The sequence below is a fragment of the Panonychus citri genome, unplaced genomic scaffold (assembly GCF_014898815.1).
Source record: "Panonychus citri isolate SS breed McGregor unplaced genomic scaffold, ASM1489881v1 Contig00115, whole genome shotgun sequence".
In the NCBI taxonomy this organism is placed as follows: domain Eukaryota; kingdom Metazoa; phylum Arthropoda; class Arachnida; order Trombidiformes; family Tetranychidae; genus Panonychus; species Panonychus citri.
This window is the reverse complement of record NW_026515520.1, coordinates 71,510-98,717: the sequence shown is the minus strand read 5'-3', so window position 1 is coordinate 98,717 and position 27,208 is coordinate 71,510. Positions and strand designations below refer to the sequence as shown.

At 34.0% G+C, this 27,208-nt stretch overlaps 4 protein-coding genes, 1 long non-coding RNA gene and 2 pseudogenes across 7 annotated transcripts; 3 read left to right on the top strand and 4 right to left on the bottom strand.

Annotated features, from left to right (window-relative positions):
- Positions 1-250: 250 nt before the first annotated feature.
- Positions 251-1,542, top strand: LOC128390082 (rRNA N6-adenosine-methyltransferase METTL5-like). Its single transcript, XM_053349746.1, has 3 exons — positions 251-990; positions 1,077-1,166; positions 1,386-1,542. The coding sequence occupies exons 1-3, from the start codon at positions 502-504 to the stop codon at positions 1,446-1,448; spliced, it is 642 nt and encodes a 213-aa protein (XP_053205721.1). The 5' UTR covers positions 251-501; the 3' UTR covers positions 1,449-1,542.
- A 377-nt stretch (positions 1,543-1,919) lies between these two features.
- LOC128390086 (uncharacterized) lies at positions 1,920-2,881 on the bottom strand. Its single transcript, XR_008325578.1, has 2 exons — positions 2,518-2,881; positions 1,920-2,445 (listed from the first exon to the last, which is right to left on the bottom strand). It is a non-coding gene; the product is annotated as an uncharacterized LOC128390086 (long non-coding RNA).
- Positions 2,882-3,174: 293 nt separating this feature from the next.
- LOC128390092 (uncharacterized) lies at positions 3,175-8,239 on the bottom strand (annotated as a pseudogene).
- Positions 8,240-8,280: 41 nt separating this feature from the next.
- On the bottom strand, positions 8,281-10,047 carry LOC128390145 (rRNA N6-adenosine-methyltransferase METTL5-like). The gene is made up of 3 exons (XM_053349825.1): positions 9,424-10,047; positions 8,646-9,346; positions 8,281-8,354 (listed from the first exon to the last, which is right to left on the bottom strand). Exons 1-2 carry the CDS (start codon positions 9,910-9,912, stop codon positions 9,200-9,202), a joined length of 636 nt encoding a protein of 211 aa, XP_053205800.1. The 5' UTR covers positions 9,913-10,047; the 3' UTR covers positions 8,281-8,354; positions 8,646-9,199.
- A 182-nt stretch (positions 10,048-10,229) lies between these two features.
- On the top strand, positions 10,230-12,465 carry LOC128390144 (uncharacterized). Its single transcript, XM_053349824.1, has 4 exons — positions 10,230-11,740; positions 11,802-11,873; positions 11,936-12,025; positions 12,245-12,465. The coding sequence occupies exons 1-4, from the start codon at positions 10,688-10,690 to the stop codon at positions 12,305-12,307; spliced, it is 1,278 nt and encodes a 425-aa protein (XP_053205799.1). The 5' UTR covers positions 10,230-10,687; the 3' UTR covers positions 12,308-12,465.
- Positions 12,466-12,615: 150 nt separating this feature from the next.
- LOC128390091 (paired box pox-meso protein-like) lies at positions 12,616-16,986 on the bottom strand (annotated as a pseudogene).
- Positions 16,987-18,050: 1,064 nt separating this feature from the next.
- LOC128390142 (mediator of RNA polymerase II transcription subunit 12-like protein) lies at positions 18,051-27,178 on the top strand. Of its 3 annotated transcripts, none has more exons than XM_053349822.1 (7): positions 18,051-18,407; positions 18,686-18,902; positions 18,990-19,404; positions 19,483-21,351; positions 21,645-23,285; positions 23,360-23,483; positions 23,558-27,178. In XM_053349822.1, exons 2-7 carry the CDS (start codon positions 18,801-18,803, stop codon positions 26,403-26,405), a joined length of 6,999 nt encoding a protein of 2,332 aa, XP_053205797.1. In that variant the 5' UTR covers positions 18,051-18,407; positions 18,686-18,800; the 3' UTR covers positions 26,406-27,178. The 3 variants fall into 3 exon arrangements, with proteins under 3 accessions (XP_053205797.1, XP_053205796.1, XP_053205795.1); XM_053349821.1 differs by having other exon boundaries at positions 21,630-23,285; positions 23,561-27,178; XM_053349820.1 differs by having other exon boundaries at positions 21,630-23,285.
- The last annotated feature ends 30 nt before the right edge of the window (positions 27,179-27,208 follow it).

Here is a 27,208-nt window from a genome sequence, read left to right as displayed (position 1 = left end):
TATTTCATTATTTACATTTAATTAAGACATGCGATGATCATTCAACGATAAATCATACAATTAGAAAGTTAATTGTTTCTGTCAATAGTTTTTCAACTTTTGATAATTATAACTTTAATTTACACTTCTCATACCATTGAGATAGTTAATTAATTAGCCAACATGATGACTTTGAATTTTCATCTTTACTTGATTTGCTTAATCATTAGCAATTACTATTGAATTGACTGCCATTTTAAATCATCATTTGACTTACAGTTATGATTACAGGCTAATTGTATTTAGTTAATTGTGGAAGGATTTTTTTTTTGAAAAGTTGCGCTTAAATTGCTAACATGTGATTTTGTTTTGCTTTTTATTTCTTGTAACAATTTAATTGTGTCAAGTTTAATTGTGCTAATCAGTTTGGTAGTTGTTGTCTCGTTGTTTTATATTGATTTTGTTTCAAGTTTATTTGCTTATCACTTTTTTTTATGATTTGGTTATGATTTTTGGCTGACAATGAACTTGAAACAATTAGAATCAATTTTGGATGATTTTGATGATTTCGATGAACCAAATATACTCTTTGAACAATATGTGACACCAGGTTATGTCGCTGCTCGAATGCTTCATACGATTTCCCTTGATGATCACATTAAAGGTAAAACAATCGTCGATTTGGGAACTGGACCTGGAATTCTTGCCATTGGATCAGCGCTTTTGGGAGCCGATTATGTGGTCGGTGTTGATTTGGATGAGAATGTTTTCCAAATTGCTAAATCAAATCTAGAAGAATTAGATGAACTTTTTCCTGGTAAACCTCCGATTGATTTTGTCCATGATGATGTTACAAAATGTTCACTCGAGAAAAAAAGTTTCGATGTTGCCATTTTTAATCCTCCATTTGGTACCAAAGGTAATTCTGGAATTGATATTGAATTCTTGAAAGTTGCTCTCAATTTAACAAGAGAATCAGTTTATTCATTACACAAATCAGCCACAAGATCTGTAAGTTACTTCTGATAAATGATGAGAATAATAGAATAATAGAAAAAAAAGTTGTGATCAATAATTTAATCTCAATTTAATCTCAGTTATTGGCTACATGTGAACGAATGAATGTCAATCAGATTGGTTTCACCCTCGGCGGAATCTTCACCATGGATTCACATACATTTCTATTGGTAATTATATCTTGATAATTAGTTAATTTCTTCAAGATTATTGATCTTCCAATTGAACACAATCAGTGTTACTTATTGATAACTGAATTTAATTGATTTAAATAAGATGTTTACCTCTAGAGTTCATCATACTCATAGAAAGAGATTAAAACTTTTCAGATTAGATGATAAGTTCAAATGTGATTAGTAATTAATGTTAATTAATTATTCTAATTTCAGTATCTCCTTGAAAATGCTGGATTAATGTTAATGTTTATCACCAATTTTAATAAATCACAATAAATGGTCAATCAAATTGAGAAGGAAAAAAAATTGAATTCAGTTTACAATTGAACGGAAAGAGAAAAACAAAATCAACTGGATTAAATAATTTACTGATTGTTATTACTAATTTTATCTCTTAATGTGTTCCCAATCATGATCATGGTTATTAAATCAATAACTTAACTATTGTCAAGTAGCTAATTATGTCTTAATTGTTTCTTAATTCAACCTTGATTGATTGAAACACCGGAAATCTGAATATCTCATTGATTTCCATTGATTTTTTTATATTAAAATAAAACAAAACAGAAAACAAATCCACTAATTAATTTAATTAATCCTAATCAATGTCTACCAATATAACCTTTGGTCAGTACAAAGATAATCAAAGTAGCCTGTTGATTGAGACAATTCAAAGTATATTTGATTAGTTGATTATTATGATACAAGAGAGAAGATGAAAATTTAATTGTTTACAGTTTATGAAAATTTTTCTCTTAATTGTTTTTTAATATTTGATTAGCAAAAAAAAAACAAATATGAAAATAAGTTTTTCCAATGTTACGATTTTACATATTAGCTGATAATTTGTTCAATTAATTGTTGGCTTGACTAATTTAACTACATTCATTTAACAATATCAATGGATCATGAATGGTGAGTTAATCATTCAGTTTTTTTTCATTTTTAAATCTAATTAAGGTTTTAAAATTTGCAGAATCAATGAAATTATGTTGGACTTTAAGTTGATGTGAATGATTAACATGCTATGTTTTCAGAGATTGAATCATTTGGATTATTTAAATTATGATTAATTGTGTGATATTTTTTTTACTCCTTTGGAGATTGTAATTGATTGTCGGAGATCAATATTGTAATTTACCAGGCCTAATTATCGTTCAAATTAAGCAGCTCATTTGTAACGTTTCAGATCTGAGAGCAGGTCAGATTTTAAGCAATTCGATGGTCATGGAAAATTAAATCGATCAAGTTAATTGTTTGAACTTTAATTTATCTGGAAAAAGTTGGAGAAACAAAAAGTTAATTAGTTGATTGTATAATCAAGAGAAATCAAGATGATTAACACAGAGAGCCAAGAATAGGTAAATTATTACCTTTCCAATTGATTAGTTGAACTCATTATTTCGATTGCATTGTAATTGAATGATGATAATTAGTTGAGATCGGATAGATGTTAATAAATTCTGCTAATTTAGTGATCATTATGTTGACAGACTTTAATTGTTTCCTTGAGGTAATTTTCCATATTTGATCAATTTCTCGTTGACGATTGTTGATTTATCATTGAAAGAAAAATATATAATTTAACTTTCCAATACAAGGAAGTAATATTTACGTTCTGTGTAAAGTAAACACCGATTAATCGAAGAAGATTCAACAAATTGTTCTAACGATCGTTACAAGGAAAAAAGTAGAAGATATTGATTCATGAGAAGGAAATTAAGAGCAGAGAAGAATAAAAGACAGAAATGGAAAAGAAGAAGAAAAAAATGTCAACCAGGTAAATGATTGACGAATGAATTGACTGATCCATGAGGACGTGAATTTGTGTTGTATGTTCTTGGTTGAGGTAACTCGGTTTTCCTGATGATTAGAATCAATTGGGAATAGAAAAGGTAAGAAATGAGAGAAGAAGAAAAGAAAAGAAAAACTGGATAGAATTTTCAATTTTCCTCAATGGCACATGATGGATGAATTTTGGACGAAAAAAGTATAGAAAAAATCGCAACAAAGTTTAAATTGTTGTTAAAAAAACTTTGCGAACAAATTTTCAAACTTTAAACGAATTGGGTGACGTTGTACATATACTAATATATACTAATGCTAATTACTCAATACTAATCCAGTTAATAGAGTGTAAGCAAAAATGAATAGAAGACGATAATTTTTCAGCCCAGAACCATAGAGGCCAACGAGGGAAACAAAGATAATGTATATCGATGCTAATGAAATTTGACCTCCTGTTGTACCGATTCGGTGAAAAGGTTGTGGGTTAAGGATTCCAGCGATGACCAATGTTGTTATACCGATAATCAGAGTAACTATGTTTGTACATAAAAGGATTCGTCTCATGATGATGACTATTCATTTGACTCAAGATTGCAATGTTTGCTAATCTGGATGATTTACTTTTGCTTAATCCCGATCGACGAGAAGATGATGATGTGGATGGTGTCCTTTTGGCGGGTAAAATGTTTTTAGCTTTGGTCACAATTATGGGAAATTGTCCTCGGGACGTTGGGCTCCGTCCATGGTAAAGGTAAGACATGATCACTCTTTGTTTCTCCTTTAAATGTATCAACAAGTTAATCAATAAAAAAAACACACAGAGAGATCGATACACGAAAATCACTTTTCAATGGTCACTTATTGGTCAACATAAACACAGAAATTGAGTCCATAGGAAAATACTGTAAATTAACATGTGTTGACGTTCACTTGTTTGTTGTTGTACAATTTGTAGATTGTATTTGTAGAGTGTGTGAAATCAAAAGGAAAGCAACATTTTCACAAGAACCATTTCCCAATGACCTTAAACAGGAATTTACTCACAACAAGAAGCAAGAGAAGAAGATGAAGATGAAGATGATGATGATGAAGTATAAGAAAATATACTAAGTATATTATTTCATGTATAACTTTTATCACTTCCACATCCATGTATTCATTCCGTGTATACATGAATTGAGACTAATCCATAGAAAATGTGGTTAAATCGCAGTTAATTCTCAATAGATGGCAGTAAATTTTTTCTATTCTAACGCCACCTACCGTGAATTAACTGCGATTTGACCAACAGTTGTTGAGAGTTAATTTTTTAATTGTTTAAACTAATTTGCCAATAGATTGGTAACTGTAGAGGTCCAAGGATGTCTAATTGCTGTTGCCAAATCTACTGAATTAAAAGTTCTATTCATTAAGGCAAAGTTAGTTGTGTCCGGTGAATTGCCTGAGGGATGTTGATTGGGGTATCTGAATGTGGCCACAAGCAGCAGCGGCTGCTGCAGCCACCCCACTGGCTGAAGAAGTGAACCCAGGATAGACTGGTGTGAAGAGCTGAAGCTTTAAAGGTTGAAAAAGCTTTGGACATATTGGGTAAGCGATTGTCGCAGAGGTGGCAGCGACCGCTGAAGCCGATGAACAGGGTGAGACTGTTGACCGATGATTTGAGCCAGAGGTTATAATTGACGATGGTGGAGTCGTCGGCGATGAGGCGGCAAGGGAGGGTGAATCCATGGAATGAGTTAAATTACCCGAACCAGGGTAAGTGTAACTCGAGTAAAGGGTGTTGTAAAACGAGACGGGACTCGACTCGGGGGCAAAAGAGACTATTGTGGATTATTGAATCGATTGGTTGGCCTGTTGATGGATGGTGATGATGATGAGTTAAACTGTTTTAATAAGGATGATGGTGATGGTGAAGAGGTAAAGTGTAATGATGATGGTGTGGGTGGTGAGGATGATGTGTTATTGACGGCGGGCCTCGTTTACAATTGACGTAACCATTGGTGTATGAAAGGTTAGCGGTTGAGGTTGTTAAAGGTGATGAGCTTGATACAGATGATGAAGATGATGACGAAGATGAAGAAGATGATGTAGAAGATGATGAAGATAAACCGTTATTTCAGCTCTCAGGAAGCGACCTATGCTACTCGAAGAGGGAACATTTGATTAATGACAAGTTCCCTCTTTGAGAAGAGCCTCTCTAATCTCCCAGTCAAATATTCCAGGATCTTTTTTCTTTAATCGTCTGATTGCAGCAACGACTTGACAACACAATTAACAAATTGTAACGAATTAAAAACAATTCAATAGTCAACGAGAAGAAAAAAACAAGAGAACCAATTCGACGATTACGAAAAAAGCAAATCTACCATTTCGTTACGTTGATAGTATGAGATGAAAAATTGTCGCAATTAGAGGTCAAACTATTTCCACTCTATGAGGTTAAAAGTAAGTGTAGTGAAATATTAGCGCTTGGTTTTTGCTACTTTTCTACAAACACTGAGGTCTCTTTGAGTCCTATTTTCGGCTTCCATGTCCCCAATTCCCAATTCCATGGCCCCAATTCACCTAGAGTAGATTACTGTTAATTGTGGTTTATTCATCTTGTTAGTAAACAAAATGAGTGATATAGTTTTCAGTATGGTGGAAATGTGAGAATTATGTTGTTGCTTAATTGCTACTAGAAAATTGTTACTACTTGTATTTGCTACTAGGATTAGTGATTTATTCACCTCTTTGTTGAAAACTCTGGGTCTGGAGCCACCGATGTTCCCTGGAGAATTATGTTGTTGATTAATTGTTACTACTTGTTGCTTTTCGAATATGATAATTGTTGTTGATTTTTCTATTCAAAGAAAATAAGTTCTTTCCAGGAAGAGAAAATAACAGATTGTGTTGGTCGAGTATATCGGGTGAGATCTGATGATCTGATCTGGTGAGCGGTTGATCCAGTTTCAGCAAACCGGGCTAAGATTTAAGAGACACAACCATGTGCCTTGAATCTTCCCGAGATACCACAAGGTCGAACTCAAAGATGAGATAATTCAACGATTTATTCCGAATTTCACTTCATTTCCAACCATTGACGAAAACCAAGTTGACCAATTCCCCCGTGAATTTGATTAACTCGAGCTGAAGAAAATAGATTACCCACCAATAGAATTAATTTAAGAAAAAGATGAAATCCATGATAAAGGTGATTGTTGACACATAAACATGAAAAGTTTGTTGAGTCTCGAGGCACTGATGATAATCCAAATCCGTTGATGATTGCAATTGATTGTCACAGAAAAACACACTAATCACTCGTGAGAAAAAAATTTCTCAAGTTACTTTAAATTGTTTGAATATCAACCGGCATTCAAATATAACGGGTTCAGATGATTGAGACTAAGATGAAGATGATTCCTGATGATTTGGTTATATGGTCCATAGATTTAGCACAATTAAACACAATCAACACCAACCAAGTTTATAAAACTACTGTGAATGTTGGCTTATTGCATAAAATTGCGGGTTTAACGACAACGTATTAACACTAGGTGGCGTGAGAATAGAAATATGGACTGTGGAGGATAGAAGAAACTAACGCCATCTATTGAGAGTTAACTGCGAGTTTGGAATATTTTTATGCAATAAGCGAACATTTACTGTAATTGTAACATCAATTAAGCCATAATAATTATACAATACCTCAATAAAGTATTGTTAAAACTGCTTCAACTTTCATACTTATGTTTGCTGCTGCTAAAAGGTAACGATCACAAGGATGTTTTATCACGAAAAGTGATCTATTGTTACCTGGCACTGAAGTAGAAGGTGGAAGATTCGAGGGCCCGGGGCTAGTAAGGGAGTAAAGTGTAGTAGCTGGTGTGGAATAGACAGTATTAGATGATAAAGGAGGTTCAGAGGAGCGAAAGAAACAAAGAAGAAGAATGTGACAAGTTAATCGAGCACCAGCTTCGGCATCTTGACAGCCTCCCCCAGTCGGACTAGCGGCAAGAAGTGAGGAGAAAAACATCGACGTGCTATGAGAATACAGGTGAAAACTGCAATGTTATCGTGAAGAGAGATATCAGAAACGCAAACTTGAGTAAGAACTTCAGCAAATCCACTATTCTGTTTGTAAGAACAGCAAAGAGCTTTCAACACTCCGAGCCATTCACTTCCTAGGGCAGGACACCGAGAAGATAGTTCAGCACAAAAGATGGAAAGGTCATTCAAACGGTTCGCATCTTTAGCGGTTGAAACAGCGTGAACAGCGTTACAGACAAAACTGTACCTGAAATGTGCGTTTTCGTTGAGCTGATTAAGATGAGTTATATCAATTTTCATCTTAGGATTGTTGATATATTCGCTCATGCATGTTGTGTTCCAGGAAAGTTTTACGGATGAAGGTTCTCGCGTTGAATGGATATTCTGTTTTACTTTTTGTCCAATTGAGTTAAATAAATCAAAGTATTTCGACTTCAAATGACTACAGTTGGTGTAAAGATCATAAAGATAACATAATATACATCTTTCAGCGGATGAGCAATCAGCAGGATTAGAAACACTTCTAACAAGTTTATAAAGTCCTTCGAACACTGTTACAGTCTCTTCTTGAGAGACTAGTAAACATGACTGGTACCTGTAGAGTACACCGGTGATATAAAGACTAATTAGAAGAAATAATTTTGAATACTGGAAAATAGTAAAAGAGAAAAAGGTTGAAATAATTACCAGTTTGATCATTCATATTATTTTGTTGTCCTTCTTTAATATGTTGTAATAATTTATCTAATTCAGAATCTAATTGTGCATCGTCCATTTCCAATTGTTGTATATCTCAATTACCCATTTGATCAGATCTGGACATGAGTACGTTTTTTATTGGCGGTTTCTAGAAGAGAGAAAAGCAGAAACAAATCAATCACAACATCAGTATATTCTCAGATAAATTGATTGGTTAATTTTACTTACCAGATTATGCTATTGAGTATGCTGAAGACATTTTTAAACCAATTAGCTTTGAACATGGGAACTGGAATTATTATAATTGAAGAAAAATTTCTTCTTTCTTATTAAATATGGGCACATTTCGCGAGAGCTGAGCTAAATAAATAGATAACAATAAAAAAAGCGCTTTAGTAAAGGAAGAAGAGAGAAAAGATTGACATTTGAATGATTCTATCACATACCTCTTTTTGTTTAGGTTCTTGAGGATAAACATCAGATGGACCTAATTTTGGCTTTTTCAATGATCTCTTCTCATAAAGCCAAGAACTCACTTTACCAGCCATGATTGTATCTTAATAATTAACACAATTGATAAGTTAATCCGTTACTTGAATCAAAACAAGTTGACCCTAGTCATCAATTAATTAACATATAGAAAGTCAGGAAATAAGTAAATCTCTAGAAGAAGAAGAAAAAGAAAAAAGAAAAGAAAAAATTGAAAACGAAAGAAAAACAAATAATTATTAAGGTAAAAAAACGATTGAAGCAATGATTTAAAGAAAAATAATTAATTAATTAATTGTAAATGAAAGGAAAAAGAGAGAGAAAAAAAGATAATTAAAATTAAAAAGAATTGAGTTGAGTTGATAAATAAGAGAAAAAGAGGGAAAAAAGACAGAGAAATGGAAGAACACAAAGAAGAAAAAGAGAGAAAAGAAAGAGAAACAAATTGAGTTAAAAAGCTCTTACCTTGTTTAATCCTATTTTTCTAGAAAACTTTTCTTTAAACGCATCTTGATCAGTTAAAGTAGATAATTAACAACCGATTAAATTACAATAGGTTCAGCTTCGTGTAGTTGGTAATTTTCTTAACGGGATTTAATTAAACTAAAATAATAAATAAATTAAAAATTGATTGAAACATTGATGACATTTAAAATGTCACATTTTGATGATAATTCAGCTCGGGAATAAGATTGAAGATTCTGCTGGTGGGTGGAGCCATCGCCGGCCATATTGATCGGCTCGCGGAGAAACGCGGGCTTTTCAAACTGTGCGATTTCTTAATCAAAACTGGAATTTAATTAAGTCGATTAGTAAAATTGAAAGAGAATTTTATTTAATTGAATTTAAACATTTGTGCTCAGATGTGGACGAATAGTTAGTGATTAGTGAGAGCTGTTGATTGGGCAGGTTTTTGATTAATTTACAAGTTTTCTGATTGGTATTTATGTTTGTTTATGTTTGTTTTTGTTGGAAATTTGATTCAATTATGTTTGGATGTTGATTAGTTGATTAGTTGATCACTTTTTGTGGGTAAATCGGAAAAGATCAACATCGATTGTTTTGTTGGCTTTTGTATGTCGAGCATAAGTTGCAGGTAAATCGTATGAAAATCGTCCTAAAACTTCAGATTTTACACCAAATTGTTCACCTTTTTTCAGAATAAACTGTAAATAAGATTGAGAAGTTTTTTATTGATTATTTTTTTTTCTTCTATTCTCATCATTTATCAGAAGTAACTTACAGATCTTGTGGCTGATTTGTGTAATGAATAAACTGATTCTCTTGTTAAATTGAGAGCAACTTTCAAGAATTCAATATCAATTCCAGAATTACCTTTGGTACCAAATGGAGGATTAAAAATGGCAACATCGAAACTTTTTTTCTCGAGTGAACATTTTGTAACATCATCATGGACAAAATCAATCGGAGGTTTACCAGGAAAAAGTTCATCTAATTCTTCTAGATTTGATTTAGCAATTTGGAAAACATTCTCATCCAAATCAACACCGACCACATAATCGGCTCCCAAAAGCGCTGATCCAATGGCAAGAATTCCAGGTCCAGTTCCCAAATCGACGATTGTTTTACCTTTAATGTGATCATCAAGGGAAATCGTATGAAGCATTCGAGCAGCGACATAACCTGGTGTCACATATTGTTCAAAGAGTATATTTGGTTCATCGAAATCATCAAAATCATCCAAAATTGATTCTAATTGTTTCAAGTTCATTGTCAGCCAAAAATCATAACCAAATCATAAAAAAAAGTGATAAGCAAATAAACTTGAAACAAAATCAATATAAAACAACGAGACAACAACTACCAAACTGATTAGCACAATTAAACTTGACACAATTAAATTGTTACAAGAAATAAAAAGCAAAACAAAATCACATGTTAGCAATTTAAGCGCAACTTTTCAAAAAAAAAATCCTTCCACAATTAACTAAATACAATTAGCCTGTAATCATAACTGTAAGTCAAATGATGATTTAAAATGGCAGTCAATTCAATAGTAATTGCTAATGATTAAGCAAATCAAGTAAAGATGAAAATTCAAAGTCATCATGTTGGCTAATTAATTAACTATCTCAATGGTATGAGAAGTGTAAATTAAAGTTATAATTATCACAAAAGTTGAAAAAACTATTGACAGAAACAATTAACTTTCTAATTGTATGATTTATCGTTGAATGATATCATCGCATGTCTTAATTAAATGTAAATAATGAAATATTAATGATTAGCTTTCGGTTTATTTAATAAAAGAAAACTTTTTTTCTTCATTTTTTGGTTCATCAAATGTACAGTTAGAATTTACTATTTTTATCGTATAGACTGAGAATCGAAAAGTTCATTAGAAGTTTCTTTTTTCTCAATGGAATCAAATGAAGAATAATTAGTAATTGATATTGACTTCATTTCTTTAATTTCAGTAATCATTTAGACACTTGAACTGTTCATTTTCACTCGACGAATTGTTCAATAAGATTATTGTGTTAGGTATGTCTCCATATAAATATCGTGAATTTAATGTCCATGGAAAAGTTAGTGATTCTTATTGGACAAATTGGTTGGAACGGAAAACGACAAGAGAAGCGGCAACTGACCTTTTGAGTGTCGTTGAAAGATCAGGTATCCGTTGGTTATGTATAATAAGTGGGTACGAACAGGTTAACCCGATATCTAAGGGTCGATTGGTTCTTGGACATTTCATCAATCTAATTGGAGCGATAACCATAATCAGAGGGTTTTTCGTGGTCGCATTACCTTACGATTATGTTCAAATCGCTTTGGGTGATCTGTTCATTGGTTCACCAGTTCATGAGATTCAGAATATGTTGATAACCATGTTACTAACACTTTCCTGTGGTCTCAAGTATTGTGGGTTTTCAGCTGAAAGACGAGGACCTATTCAAGTACTCAAATTGTACCATCGCTTGAGGTCAACAAAATTTGACCATAAACAGTTTATGTTAACACCGGACGATTGTTCAAGTATTAGAAAATCGTTTTTCTTTCTTTCTTATTTCTATCTCTTTGTAACTCCGTTAACCTGCCTGGCGATCGCGGCCTGGTTGACCTTTGCTTTCCTCATCAATCCAATAAACTACGAGAGTTTATATAACATCCTTGTCATCGGCATTTGGACAATCGTCATCTCGAGTATATTTACTCTCGGTTCTTACCCGACAATTTGGCTTTACATTCAAAACACGATGATTATGTCTTATGTTTCATTCGCTCTCAATTCTAATCATCTTCATGGTCAATTATTGGTCAAATCAGAATCGAAAGCCGATCAACAAGAACTTTTCAACTATTTTTCTCAACAAAATAAAATCTATAATTTCATCAATAGATCAACTGTCGATTTAGGTCAAATGTTATCCTACGGAATAATAGTTGTATCTGGTGTCGCCGATTTCACCATGTTTGTCAGTGTCTTCATCGGCACGGGCAGTGATCTTTTCAATTATATCATCTTTTCCGTGGGAATCATGGCCTTCACTGCGATCGTAGTGATCAATATACTTTCCGCCTTTACCGTTGTAAAGGTAAGTCCATTCATAACAATAATCAATCAATTAACTGGGTATTAATAATTTCATTTTTCAGGTTTCGTTGTGTCATTTGGTTAATTATCAGATTGCAAGGCGATGCAAGTTAAATTTATCCACTCAATTAAAAGTAAATTGTTATTAAGAATCAAATCAATTGTGATCAATAATTTAATCTCAATTTAATCTCAGTTATTGGCTACATGTGAACGAATGAATGTCAATCAGATTGGTTTCACCCTCGGCGGAATCTTCACCATGGATTCACATACATTTCTATTGGTAATTATATCTTGATAATTAGTTAATTTCTTCAAGATTATTGATCTTCCAATTGAACACAATCAGTGTTACTTATTGATAACTGAATTTAATTGATTTAAATAAGATGTTTACCTCTAGAGTTCATCATACTCATAGAAAGAGATTAAAACTTTTCAGATTAGATGATAAGTTCAAATGTGATTAGTAATTAATGTTAATTAATTATTCTAATTTCAGTATCTCCTTGAAAATGCTGGATTAATGTTAATGTTTATCACCAATTTTAATAAATCACAATAAATGGTCAATCAAATTGAGAAGGAAAAAAAATTGAATTCAGTTTACAATTGAACGGAAAGAGAAAAACAAAATCAACTGGATTAGTTAATAATTTACTGATTGTTATTACTAATTTTATCTCTTAATGTGTTCCCAATCATGATCATGGTTATTAAATCAATAACTTAACTATTGTCAAGTAGCTAATTATGTCTTAATTGTTTCTTAATTCAACCTTGATTGATTGAAACACCGGAAATCTCGAAGAATATCTCATTGATTTCCATTGATTTTTTTTATATTAAAATAAAAACAAAACAGAAAACAAATCCACTAATTAATTTAATTAATCCTAATCAATGTCCACTACCAATATAACCTTTGGTCAGTACAAAGATAATCAAAGTAGCCTGTTGATTGAGACAATTCAAAGTATATTTGATTAGTTGATTATTATGATACAAGAGGAGAAGATGAAAATTTAATTGTTTACAGTTTATGAAAATTTTTCTCTTAATTGTTTTTTAATATTTGATTAGCAAAAAAAAAACAAATATGAAAATAAGTTTTTCCAATGTTACGATTTTACATATTAGCTGATAATTTGTTCAATTAATTGTTGGCTTGACTAATTTAACTACATTCATTTAACAATATCAATGGATCATGAATGTAGTGAGTTAATCATTCAGTTTTTTTTCATTTTTAAATCTAATTAAGGTTTTAAAATTTGCAGAATCAATGAAATTATGTTGGACTTTAAGTTGATGTGAATGATTAACATGCTATGTTTTCAGAGATTGAATCATTTGGATTATTTAAATTATGATTAATTGTGTGATATTTTTTTTACTCCTTTGGAGATTGTAATTGATTGTCGGAGATCAATATTGTAATTTACCAGGCCTAATTATCGTTCAAATTAAGCAGCTCATTTGTAACGTTTCAGATCTGAGAGCAGGTCAGATTTTAAGCAATTCGATGGTCATGGAAAAATTAAATCGATCAAGTTAATTGTTTGAACTTTAATTTATCTGGAAAAAAAGTTGGAGAAACAAAAAAGTTAATTAGTTGATTGTATAATCAAGAGAAATCAAGATGATTAACTTACAGAGAGCCAAGAATAGGTAAATTATTACCTTTCCAATTGATTAGTTGAACTCATTATTTCGATTGCATTGTAATTGAATGATGATAATTAGTTGAGATCGGATAGATGTTAATAAATTCTGCTAATTTAGTGATCATTATGTTGACAGACTTTAATTGTTTCCTTGAGGTAATTTTCCATATTTGATCAATTTCTCGTTGACGATTGTTGATTTATCATTGAAAGAAAAATATATAATTTAACTTTCCAATACAAGGAAGTAATATTTACGTTCTGTGTAAAGTAAACACCGATTAATCGAAGAAGATTCAACAAATTGTTCTAACGATCGTTACAAGGAAAAAAGTAGAAGATATTGATTCATGAGAAGGGAAATTAAGAGCAGAGAGAATAACAAATGACAGAAATGGAAAAGAAGAAGAGAAAAAAAATGTCAACCAGGTAAATGATTGACGAATGAATTGACTGATCCATGAGGACGTGAATTTGTGTTGTATGTTCTTGGTTGAGGTAACTCGGTTTTCCTGATGATTAGAATCGAATTGGGAATAGAAAAGGTAAGAAATGAAGAGAAGAAGAAAAAGAAAAAGAAAAAACTGGATAGAATTTTCAATTTTTCCTCAATGGCACATGATGGATGAATTTTGGACGAAAAAAAGTATAGAAAAAAAAATCGCAACAAAGTTTAAATTGTTGTTAAAAAAACTTTGCGAACAAATTTTCAAACTTTAAACGAATTGGGTGACGTTGTACATATACTAATATATACTAATGCTAATTACTCAATACTAATCCAGTTAATAGAGTGTAAGCAAAAATGAATAGAAGACGATAATTTTTCAGCCCAGAACCATAGAGGCCAACGAGGGAAACAAAGATAATGTATATCGATGCTAATGAAATTTGACCTCCTGTTGTACCGATTCGGTGAAAAGGTTGTGGGTTAAGGATTCCAGCGATGACCAATGTTGTTATACCGATAATCAGAGTAACTATGTTTGTACATAAAAGGATTCGTCTCATGATGATGACTATTCATTTGACTCAAGATTGCAATGTTTGCTAATCTGGATGATTTACTTTTGCTTAATCCCGATCGACGAGAAGATGATGATGTGGATGGTGTCCTTTTGGCGGGTAAAATGTTTTTAGCTTTGGTCACAATTATGGGAAATTGTCCTCGGGACGTTGGGCTCCGTCCATGGTAAAGGTAAGACATGATCACTCTTTGTTTCTCCTTTAAATGTATCAACAAGTTAATCAATAAAAAAAACACACAGAGAGATCGATACACGAAAATCACTTTTCAATGGTCACTTATTGGTCAACATAAACACAGAAATTGAGTCCATAGGAAAATACTGTAAATTAACATGTGTTGACGTTCACTTGTTTGTTGTTGTACAATTTGTAGATTGTATTTGTAGAGTGTGTGAAATCAAAAGGAAAGCAACATTTTCACAAGAACCATTTCCCAATGACCTTAAACAGGAATTTACTCACAACAAGAAGCAAGAGAAGAAGATGAAGATGAAGATGAAGATGAAGATGAAGATGAAGATGATGATGAAGTATAAGAAAATATACAGCCTCGAAAATTAAGATCGACTACACTTTTAAATGGAGATACGCATAGAAGTGTTATCTTATTATTTTCAATGTAAATTCATTACTAAATTGTGTAGTCCATTTAAAAGTGTAGTCGATCTTAATTTTCGAGGCTGTATAAGAAGTATAAGAAAATAGCAGCCACTGGCTGAAGAAGTGAACCCAGGATAGACTGGTGTAAAGTGCTGAAGCTTTAAGGGTTGAAAAAGCTTTGGACATATTGTGATAAGCGATTGTCGTAGAGGTGGCAGCGACCGCTGAAGCCGATGAACAAGGTGAGACAGTTGAAGGTGAACAGGGTGAGACTGTTTGAAGAGGTTGAAGATGTGGATGAATTTGGATGATGATTCGAACCAGAGGTCGTAATTGACGATGGTGGAGTCATTGGCGATGAGGTGGACAGGGAGGGTGAATCCATGGAATGAGCTAAATTACACGAACCAGGGTAAGTGTAACTCGAGTAAAGGGTGTTGTAAAACGAGACGGGACTCGACTCGGGGGCGAAAGAGACTCGGGACTATTGTGGATTATTGAATTGGTTGGTGGGCCTGTTGATGGATGGCGATGATGATGATGAGTTAAACTGTTTGAATAAGGATGATGGGGGTGATGTTGAAGAGGTAAAGTGTGATGATGGTGTGGGTGGTTTGGGTTATGATTAGGATGATTATGTGCTATTGGTGGTGGGCCTCGTTTACAATTGACTTAACCATTGGTGTATGAAAGGTTAGTGGTAGTGGTTGAGGTTGATAAAGGTGATGAACATGATACAGATGATGAAGAAGATGAAGATCAACTGTTTTTTAGCTCTCAGGAAGCGACTTATGCTACTCAGAGAGGGAACATTTGATTAATGACAAGTTCCCTCTTCGAGAAGAGCCTCTCTAATCTCCCAGGCAAATATTCCAGGATCATTTTTCTTTAATCGTCTGATTGCAGCAACGACCTAACAACACAATTAACAAATTGTAACGAATTCAAAAAGATTCAATAGTCAACGAGAAGAAGAAAAAACAAGAAAACAAATTCGACGATTACGAAAAAGTTAAGTCTACTATTTCGTTACGTTGATAGTATGAGATGAAAATTTGTCGCAATTAGAGGTCAAACTATTTCCACTCTGAAACTCTGAGGTTAAAGGTCAGTGTAGTGAAGTGTTAGCGCTTTGTTTTTGCTGCTTTTCTACAAACACTTAGGTCTTTTTGAGTCCTATTTTCGGCTTACATGTACACCAACATATGAACCAAAGATAAAGTTAAACCACAAAACCTCATAAAGAATAAAAATGGAATTTTCTTCAGTTATTGAAGCCGGTTGATTTGATGGTGAGTGGCAAAGAAAGGCAAAATTCAGCTTGGCTCGAGACGGCTTGAGCGGTTAGCCAGAAAAAATAGTTCGCTCGGCTCAAGGCAGCTCAAATTCTTTGGCGCTAACTTTTGAAAAAGGAAAAAAATTATGAAATTCCAGAGGGATGATTTTTGTGATGAGGAAGAGAAAGGAAAAAAGAAAAAGAGAAAAAAGTGAGAAAAAAGTAAGAAAGCTAATTAGCCAAGCGGAAGTTAATCAACTGATGTCGATTTGAGCCAATAATCAAACATTTCGAGCTAAACACCAGTATGAGTGACTTAGCGATCGGCTAGCCTCGGTATCTCTATATTTCTTAGTAAATCTCTAGAAAAAAACTGGATGAGGCATAAGATATGTCCGTCAGCTCGATATTTTCACTTTGAGCTGATTTTTCAATTGTTCAGTTAATTGTTTAAATTAGGTTAGGTCTTCGCTAATAACAGTCAATATGATCAAAGGAATGCCCGGAGGGCCTGAGACAATCAAACTGATCTTTAAGCTGAGAAAAAAATTAGCTGAAAAACTGTAAATAAGTTAAATAGAGAAAATTTCAGCTTTTTTATCGAGGATCAGTTGATTAGGTTGTTTAAAATTCACCTAGAGAGCAGATTACTGTTAATTGTGGTTTATTCATATTGGTAGTAAACATAATGAGTGATTTAGTTTTCAGTATGGCTTTTCGAATATGATAATTGTTGTTGATTTTTCTGTTCTAAGAAAATAGTTCTTCCCTGGAAGAGAAAATAACAGATTGTGTCTGTCGAGTGTACAGTGGTAAGAAAGTTCGTGTGAGGGGAAATGGGGGTTAGAAATGAGCAGATGAACATTTGTATTTATAAATCTGGTTTGACCCCCATCCCCTTTCACACGAACTTTCTTACCACCGTGTATATAGTAGATCTGCGAGTGATTCTCAGGTATTTTCATCGAATTTGGAAAAGATTATTTTATAGATTGTTGATCGTTTAGATTAGTCAAATTTTAGTAGAAATTATTGATTAATTTACCTCTTCGATGGAAACTCTGAATTTGGAACCACCGATGTTCCCTGGAGCGATTGATCCAGTTTCGGCAAACCTGGCTAAGATTTCGGAGACACAAACATGTGCCTTGAATCTTAGCGAGATACCACAAGGTCGAACTCAAAGAAGAGATAATTCAACGATTTATTCCGAATTTCACTTGGAAGAGGTCCACCATTGACGAAAGTTTGTTGAGGTTGTTTACCAGACCCGTGGTTTAGAATATTGAAATGTGAATCGTTTTTATCGAAAAATTCAAAACTTAATTTCTCTTTTTTCTCATCTCTTTCTCTCTTTGTCTCTTTCTTTCTCTGGCTTTCTTCGGCTGTCTTTTTAAAATGCGCGCTGTAAAAGAAGCTTCTCTGCGTATGCGTACATAAAAAACGTTGAGACTCAAAGTTTGAGTCAGAATTCCTCATGAACTGCAGCTCAGATTTTGTTCGTACAATTTTTCGTAACTGTAGTATTCTCCGCTCTATTTTTAGTACCTAAACATCTCATAGAATCTTTGCTATCTTGAGCATAATCTTTACTCAAAACTCGAGCTTATCTTATTCAAGTTTGTATAACAAAAATCAGAAAACTTGTAAATTAATCAAAAACCTGCCCAATCAATAGCTCACACTAACCACTAACTATTCCCCCACATCTGAGCACAAATGTTTAAATTCAATTAAATAAAATTCTCTTTCAATTTTACTAATCGACTTAATTAAATTCCAGTTTTGATTAAGAAATCGCACAGTTTGAAAAGCCCGCGTTTCTCCGCGAGCCGATCAATATGGCCGGCGATGGCTCCACCCACCAGCAGAATCTTCAATCTTATTCCCGAGCTGAAATATCATCAAAATGTCATCAATGTTTCAATCAATTTTTAATTTATTTATTATTTTAGTTTAATTAAAACCCGATAAGAAAATTACCAACTGTACGAAGCTAACCCTATTGTAATTTAATCGGTTGTTAATTATCTACTTTAATTGATCAAGATGCGTTTAAAGAAAAGTTTTCTAGAAAAATAGGATTAAACAAGGTAAGAGCTTTTTAACTCAATTTGTTTCTCTTTCTTTTCTCTCTTTTTCCTCTTTCTGTTCTTCCATTTCTCTGTCTTTTTTTCTTATTTATCAATTCAACTCAATTCTTTTTAATTTTAATTATCTTTTTTCTTTCTCTCTCTCCTTTCATTTACAATTAATTAATTATTTTTCTTTAAATCATTGGTTCAATCATTTTTTCTACCTGAGTGTTTATTTGTTTTTCTTTCGTTTTCAATTTTTTCTTTTCTTTTCTTTTTTCTTTTTCTTCTTCTAGAGATTTACTTATTTCCTGACTTTCTATATGTTAATTAATTGATGACTAGGGTCAACTTGTTTTGATTCAAGTAACGGATTAACTTATCAATTGTGTTAATTATTAAGATACAATCATGGCTGGTAAAGTGAGTTCTTGGCTTTATGAGAAGAGATCATTGAAAAAGCCAAAATTAGGTCCATCTGATGTTTATCCTCAAGAACCTAAACAAAAAGAGGTATGTGATAAAATAATTCAAATGTCAATCTTTTCTCTCTTCTTCCTTTACTAAAGCGCTTTTTTTTATTGTTATGTATTTATTCAGGATGAATTGACAGCTATAAATGTGAAACAAGGTTTTCTTACCTTTCCATCTATACAAGAAGAATATGGCTCGTCAAGGAATGCAAATATTACGCCCAATAAGTTTGGTGCTTTTTTCTCGGCTCTTTTATCAAAGAAACAAGAGCTCAACACGTTACAAGATACAGGAAGAAGGAAGCCACAAATTAATCCAAAGGATAACATTTGGTTGGTCACCCAACGATCAAAGACTATGGTTGATGCTTGGTTTCGTGACCTTGCCTCTGGAACTAAAACATTAGCTCAGCTCTCGCGAAAAGTGCCCATATTTAATAAGAAAGAAGAAATTTTTCTTCAATTATATGAATTCCAAGTTCCCATGTTCAAAGCAAATTGGTTTATAAAAATGTCTTCAGCATACTCAATAGCATTATCGGGTAAGTAAAATTAACCAATCAATTTATCTGAGAATATACTCATGTTGTGATTAATTTTTTTCTACTTTTCTCTTCTAGAAACCGCCAATAAAAGTAAAAAACGGCAGGTAATTGATCAATCTCAAGAATGGACTGGTATATTATGTAGATTTTTACGTGATTTATATCAAAAAATTTGTGAACACTATCATGGAAGTACATCAACAGCTACACCATCACCTTTTTCTAACAGTGTCTCTCCAAGCTCAGCGAATATAAATATTGATGTTGTACAAAAACAATGGCAGTACTGCTGTCAATTAGCCCGATCACTTTTTGAAGAGGGTCTTTTAGATAAACAAGAATTTCTTAATTGGATTTTAGATATTCTAGAGAAGATAAAAACAGCTGATGATCCTGTGGTGAGAGTTGTGGTTACTTTAATATTACAATATATTGAAGATTTCACTGAATCTGAGTTATGCTCTCGTAAGCTTGCTTATCAATGTGCCATCAAGCTTAACCAACTTGTATCAAGTTTTAGTGTCTCACCTTTAAACTCATCGAACACATCTAGCTCATCTATATCTTCACCTTCACCTAACGAAAGTTCATCTTCCATTGTAAACGGTCCTATTTCAAATAGATCAATGTCTCCCACTTCCTCATCCACAAATTCCAATACACCTGTTGAACCATTGATAACTAGTTTTCGTGATCTCTTGAGCTGTCCTCATCATCGTAACATGGCCATTGGATTATCAGCTATCATTCAAGTGATAACTTTAAAATGTCCAACTGCAATGGTCTGGCATGGGGATGGGCGTTTATCTCCAGCTCTTAATGGGTCACCTTTAGATCATCTTCCATGTCCTCCTTCCGTTTTACCTATGCCAGCTCGACCTCATAATCGTCAATTACGTGAAGAGTTGAGAGCTAAAGAAGAGGAAATAAGAATACGAAGTCGCTCTGTAGAAAACAAATGGTGTTCTGATAGATCTCAACAAACTGCTCCAGGCGTAATTATAAATAGACTTTTGAATACACTAAATTCATTGGATCGTCATTCATTTGAAAAAGTTGAATCAAATAATTCAATAGAAACTCTTTACGCTGCAATATTCAAGAATAATCAATCGTCTGCTCTAAAATCTGACCTTTCAGAAAAGTCTCTTAAGAAAATCATTTCAGAAGATGAATCAATTGTAAAATTGCTCTGTGAATGGGCGGTAACAACTAAACGAACTGGGGAACATCGAGCATTGGTAGTGACAAAATTATTAGAAAAACGACAAAATGAATTATTAGCTGAAAAAGAAAATGACAAACCTGATGACAAAGAAATTGACTCAACTTTAACAAACGGATGCAAAGGTGCAGATTTATCTTCACCAAATGTTGAAACTCCACAACAAATTTATCAAGATCTATTAATGTCTTTTCTTGATACTCACGCTCCAATTTGGGACGATAAAAATTCAAATCCAGAATCGAAATTAGCATTTTCTAACCTTGTTCTACTATTTGGTGAATTGATAAGATGTGATGTATTTTCTCACGATGCTTATATGTGTGCTCTTATTTCCAGAGGACAATTTGCTAATTCACCGAGCACTTCATCCGTGTTACCTCAAATCTCTGACATGAAAATTACGAACAAATCTGAGCAATCAAGTTTAACCAATTTTGTTCCAAATTTACCTTCGGCTAGTATATTGCCTTCTTTAAGTGGACCAACATCTAACATGACAGGTTCACTTGATGTTAATACTCCAAATAGATCATCTGAATCGTCTCTTCCCATGTTCGAACCAGTCACTGATCCATCCGCAAGTGCCAGATCTGATCAAATGGGTAATTGGGATGTACAACAATTGGAAATGGACGATGCACAATTAGATTCTGAATTAGATAAATTATTACAACATATTAAAGAAGGACAACAAAATAATATGAATGATCAAACTGGTAATTATTTCAACCTTTTTCTCTTTTACTATTTTCCAGTATTCAAAATTATTTCTTCTAAAAATTTGAATTCTTAATTTTCTTAACTTTCAACAATATTCATCAACTTCCCTGACTAACACTGATACTAATTGCATGTGATTATTATGGCCTGAAAATGCACCTTCATACTTATTTCACCTTTTTTTTCTGGTATTTTATTATTATTTTTCATCATTGTTTTTACCTTTGGAGTTTTAAGTATTATTATTGATTAACTTGATTCTATCCTTTAACAGATATTCTTTTACCAGACTCAGTGAGCTCAGAAAAAGAGAACGAAGCTGGAAATCTCCTTGCTAATATGGGCTTTGGTCAACAACAACCACAACAACAGCAACAACAACAAGAAACTGGACAACGGACTCATGTCCAGAGGCATCTTTTATATACAACTCACTTCCCTTTACCCCAAGATGAGTCTACTAATCATGATTGTAATCAGCGGCATGTACTTTTATATGGTGTCGGTAAAGCTCGTGACGATGCCAGGCACATAGTTAAAAAGACTACCAAAGAAATATTGAAATTATTCAGCCGAAAATCATCTATGGACATTAGCGAAGGAGCAAAAGTAAAGAAGAAAGAAAGTTTCAGCTTCGAAACGGCTTTAAACAAGTTTCAAAGTTTGGCTTATTTTGATCAACACGTTGTTACATCTTGTTGTGCTGCTGCTTGTATTGAAATGTTTGAAGGAGTTGCAAATGGTACTTCCGTTCATTTACCTTTGATTGAAGCTATCGCATTTTTATTTGATCTTATGGAAATGGCTCTCAACATTCACGGGCTTATCGATTTCTGTATACAACTTCTTAAAGAAATGCCTGATGTTGAATTGAAGCTCACTGAAAAATGTCCCATTCTTGTCGGTAATTATTGTGCACAAATTGGTCTTTATATCACCGGTGTACTCTACAGGTACCAGTCATGTTTACTAGTCTCTCAAGAAGAGACTGTAACAGTGTTCGAAGGACTTTATAAACTTGTTAGAAGTGTTTCTAATCCTGCTGATTGCTCATCCGCTGAAAGATGTATATTATGTTATCTTTATGATCTTTACACCAACTGTAGTCATTTAAAGTCGAAATACTTTGATTTATTTAACTCAATTGGACAAAAAGTAAAACAGAATATCCATTCAACGCGAGAACCTTCATCCGTAAAACTTTCCTGGAACACAACATGCATGAGCGAATATATCAACAATCCTAAGATGAAAATTGATATAACTCATCTTAATCAGCTCAATGAAAACGCACATTTCAGGTACAGTTTTGTCTGTAACGCTGTTCACGCTGTTTCAACCGCTAAAGATGCGAACCGTTTGAATGACCTTTCCATCTTGTGTGCTGAACTATCTTCTCGGTGTCCTGCCCTAGGGAGTGAATGGCTCGGAGTGTTGAAAGCTCTTTGCTGTTCTTACAAACAGAATAGTGGATTTGCTGAAGTTCTTACTCAAGTTTGCGTTTCTGATATCTCTCTTCACGATAACATTGCAGTTTTCACCTGTATTCTCATAGCACGTCGATGTTTTTCTCCTCAAGATTTTGTGATCCATTGCGCTCTCCCCTCACTTCTTGCCGCTAGTCCGACTGGGGGAGGCTGTCAAGATGCTGAAGCTGGTGCTCGATTAACTTGTCACATTCTTCTTTGTTTCTTTCGCTCCTCTGAACCTCCTTTATCATCTAATACTGTCTATTCAACACCAGCTACTACACTTTACTCCCTTACTAGCCCCGGGCCCTCGAATCTTCCACCTTCTACTTCAGTGCCAGGTAACAATAGATCACTTTTCGTGATAAAACATCCTTGTGATCGTTACCTTTTAGCAGCAGCAAACATAAGTATGAAAGTTGAAGCAGTTTTAACAATACTAAAAGCAATTCTTGTGTTAGGTAAGTAATTTAATTAATCACAATTAACCATAACTCTTCTCATTAATTATCAATGATTTTTTTTTCAAATTTAGGCGACTCAATTGATGCAAATAGAGAGAATAAAATCAAGATTGAAAACTCGAGCTCAAAAGAACTTAATCTAAATGAATTCTCCTCGCTTATGGGTGATGAAGAGTACAACGAATATGATTTTCTGTAAGTTAACCACAATTCTTAATTTTATGTTTTTTCCATAACTAATCACGTTTTTTTTTGCTTCTTCAATTTAGCAGTTTAACTGGTAATAAAACTAAAGAAAAAACAGAAAGTGTGGTTGAGGCTGCAGGTCTCAATGAATTTGCCAAACACGTTCTCCGACAGATTAGTAGTCAAGAATGGATATTAGAACGATGTCTTAGAGATCCTGATGTAATTACGAAGCAAGATGTATTCCTTGATCCCAGTTTAACTCCAGAACAAGCGTTGCAACTTTTACAAATGATTTGCAACCCTAAATCTACTACACCAGTTGACAAAGACTTCGAACCAAAACAGCAAATCACGAGAGTTTTCCAAAATCTTGACGAATGGACAATTAGACAATCTTGGCTTCAATTACAATTAATGTATGCACAATGCTGTACACCAAAACCGCCAACTGATGTTGGTAACTGGCTGGATATGGTGGCTAAAGCGACCATAGATTTTTTCCAACAATCGAGCGAAGAAAGTTCTAAAAGTAACCTTAATCATGAGAGTGGTAAAAGTGAAAAACAAGGCAATGAAGGACAATGGCAAAGTAAAAGTACAAGAGTGTGGCTGGTATCACCTTTAATATCTAAATTACCTTCATCAGTACAAGGAAAAATACTTAAAGTTGCTGCTAATGTTTTAGAATCTGGTAATTGGATGTCTGCTTCGAACTCACAAAACTCATATTCCTATTCTAAGAATAAAGATCGAGGCTTCTCTCAGCAAAAAAGTAATAGCTCTGGAAATGGTAATAATCCCTCTTCTTTGCTAAGTTATCCTCCTTTCTTAGCATTGGTGCTCATGTGCCTCCGTGGTAAAGATGAACAAAGAGAAAGTCTTCTCAATTCTTTATTCTCACAACTTCAACAAGCTGTTCACGATAGAGATGATCCAAAAGTCCGTGTTACAAACATCCAAGAGGGATTACAATTAAGGTTGAGCCTAGTTGGTGGAATGTTCGATATGATTCAAAAATCTACTTCTCTCATTAACGATTGGGCAGTTTTATTCGTACAATTGATCAGTAATGGAGTTGTTGAAACACAACAAAGTTATGAACTTTTCACCACCGTTTTAGACATGTTAGCTGTGTTGATACATACAACTCAATCTTCAGAGACTTCTGAATCCAGAGAGGAGACAAGAAAACAATATCAAAATCTTATCAAAAAACTTAAGAAAGAGTTTGCTTTCGATAAAGTTGGTCTTGGAGTTGATCTTTTGAAACAACTTTTACCTATTAGTAAACAACAATGTGAAGTTATTACATGTGAACCAATGGGCAGTTTAATCGATACCAAAGGTAATAAAATTGCTGGATTCGATTCTATCGACAAGAAGCAAGGTTTACAAGTAGCTGAAAAGCAGAAAGTGTCACCTTGGGATCTACTAGAAGGTCATAAGAATCCTGGTCCTCTTAGTTGGTCTTGGTTTGGAGCTGTTAGAATTGAAAGAAAACCATTAAGAGGTGAAGAGAATCACAATGTTCTTGCTTGGCATACTCACTCTTTCAAGCAACCGACATCTTATTACCTTGAACATCCTCCGTTACCTCCTGAAGATGCTCCCGAACCCTCACCTGTTCCTCCGCCTTCCATACTTAACGATATCAAACCACCAGTTGTGCCTCCACCAATCATTCCACCTCAACCTACTCTAATACCGATGTCTATTCCTGACGATCCAATAAAACGAGAAAGAGACACTCCGGTCGAGGTTTCTAGTCCACGTGCAACTGCAGCGAAGAAACCAAAGACCACTAGAAAGAAAAGAACCCCCAAGAATGCTGTCGCTGCCGCTACTGGTCCAGTTGTGGTGGGAAACTCTATGACTCCTCCATTAGTACCTGTAAATGTACAAACTCCTCCAATGAGAATGACCGGTGGTTATGAAAATTACGTTCAACCTGGTCCACCTCAACATCAACCGCAACCACCACAACAATGGTATAGTCATAGTCAACAACAACCTGGTCCACAACATCCACAGCCTCCACCTGGACCACCTCATCAACAAAATCAATCGTTCTTCCATCCAGGTCCAATGGGACCAACATCTAATCGTTATGAGAGACCAATGAGTAAACCAAAGGCAATATTAAACAGTCAAATAAAAAGTCGACAGCCAACACAAGCACCCAATATGAACCAAGGTTACATGCCTCAAAACAGTGGTCCAATACCAAATCAAGGACCAGTTCCCGTACCAATATCAGGTCCAGTTCCAGGTCCAGTTTCAGTCGCAGGCCCAGTAACGGTTCCCGGTGTAGTACCTGGACCAGTTCCAGGGTCTGTACCAATGGGTCCAACTGGTGGACCTCCTCCAAATCAAGGTCCACCTCAACACATGTTCCAAAGAGGCCAAATAATGATGCAACGGCCAATGAGAGCCAGACAACCTCAACCACCTCCACAAGCACCACCTCAAATGGCTATGGCACAACAAAACCAAATGCAAAGCAATCAAATGTACCAACAAATGGCTCCAACTAATCAAATGGTTCCACAAAATGTTAATATGCCACCAAATCAAATGCATCATATGCCCAATCAACCTCAAAATAACTACGGAGGGCCACCACCAAACATGACTTACTCCAATTCAATGCAAATGCAAGGTATGGATCAACAAATGGGCGGACATGGTATGAATCAAGGTTACCCTCCACAAGCTCCGAATCAGCAAAATCCAGCAATGATGAACTCGGTGATGAGGCAACAATTACATCCACAAGCAGGACATCATCCTCAAGGTCAACCAGGACCTCCAATGGCTCAACAACAACAACAGCAGCAACAACAACAACAACAACAACCTCCACCACAACATCATCCACAGCAACAATACATCCAACCAGGACAAATGAATTCGTATATGCAGTGGTAGCACTGTTTAAAACAAAACTCGTGATAGCACTTCATCTTTAAGAGTAGATCAAAACTACCAATTTCATCATCATCTTAATCATTTTCATAATCATCTTCTTCATTGAAAAGGAGACACATCCGCTAACCTTCATTTTACTACTTGTTATAAATGTTTATCAAATACTACTGAAGGTCTCATTAACTTCTTATGCTATGAAGGATGCGAAAAATACAAAGAAAGCTTGTTTATTGTAAATTTTCATATTGAATTTGATTCATCTCATAAAAGAGGTTAATCTGATGTAAACCATATTTAATAATTTCGTTTGTTTTTTTGCTATTCTTTGCCCATTTCTTTCTCAAATTTTTCTCTATAAAATGGATGATCAATAGATTTACTACTTTGGAAACTCATTTTCACTAATCTCTCTCTCTCTCTCCTTCCATGAATCCCAATTTTATCATCATTTCCATTTTGTACACTTAAATCATCATTTCTATCAAAAATTCTCTTCGCTGTCTAATCAAGATTCTTCATCATCTTCATCATCATCTTGATCACCTTTTTGGTTGCAATAAAAGTCGCTAGAAGATTAGATTACGGACCAAATTGTGATGATCGACTGTATCCCCACATAATTGTGTCATTTCAACCAATCAATTATTCAACAATTGTAAAAGCTTTTCCAACAACAAGTAAAGGCCTTTGTTAAATTATAGTTAGTAAATTTTTCTAATCCAATCGGTCAACAATTAATTATGACGATAAATAAACTGTCTTATAAAAATCAACTTTTCCATTTGTAACTAATTCATATTTTC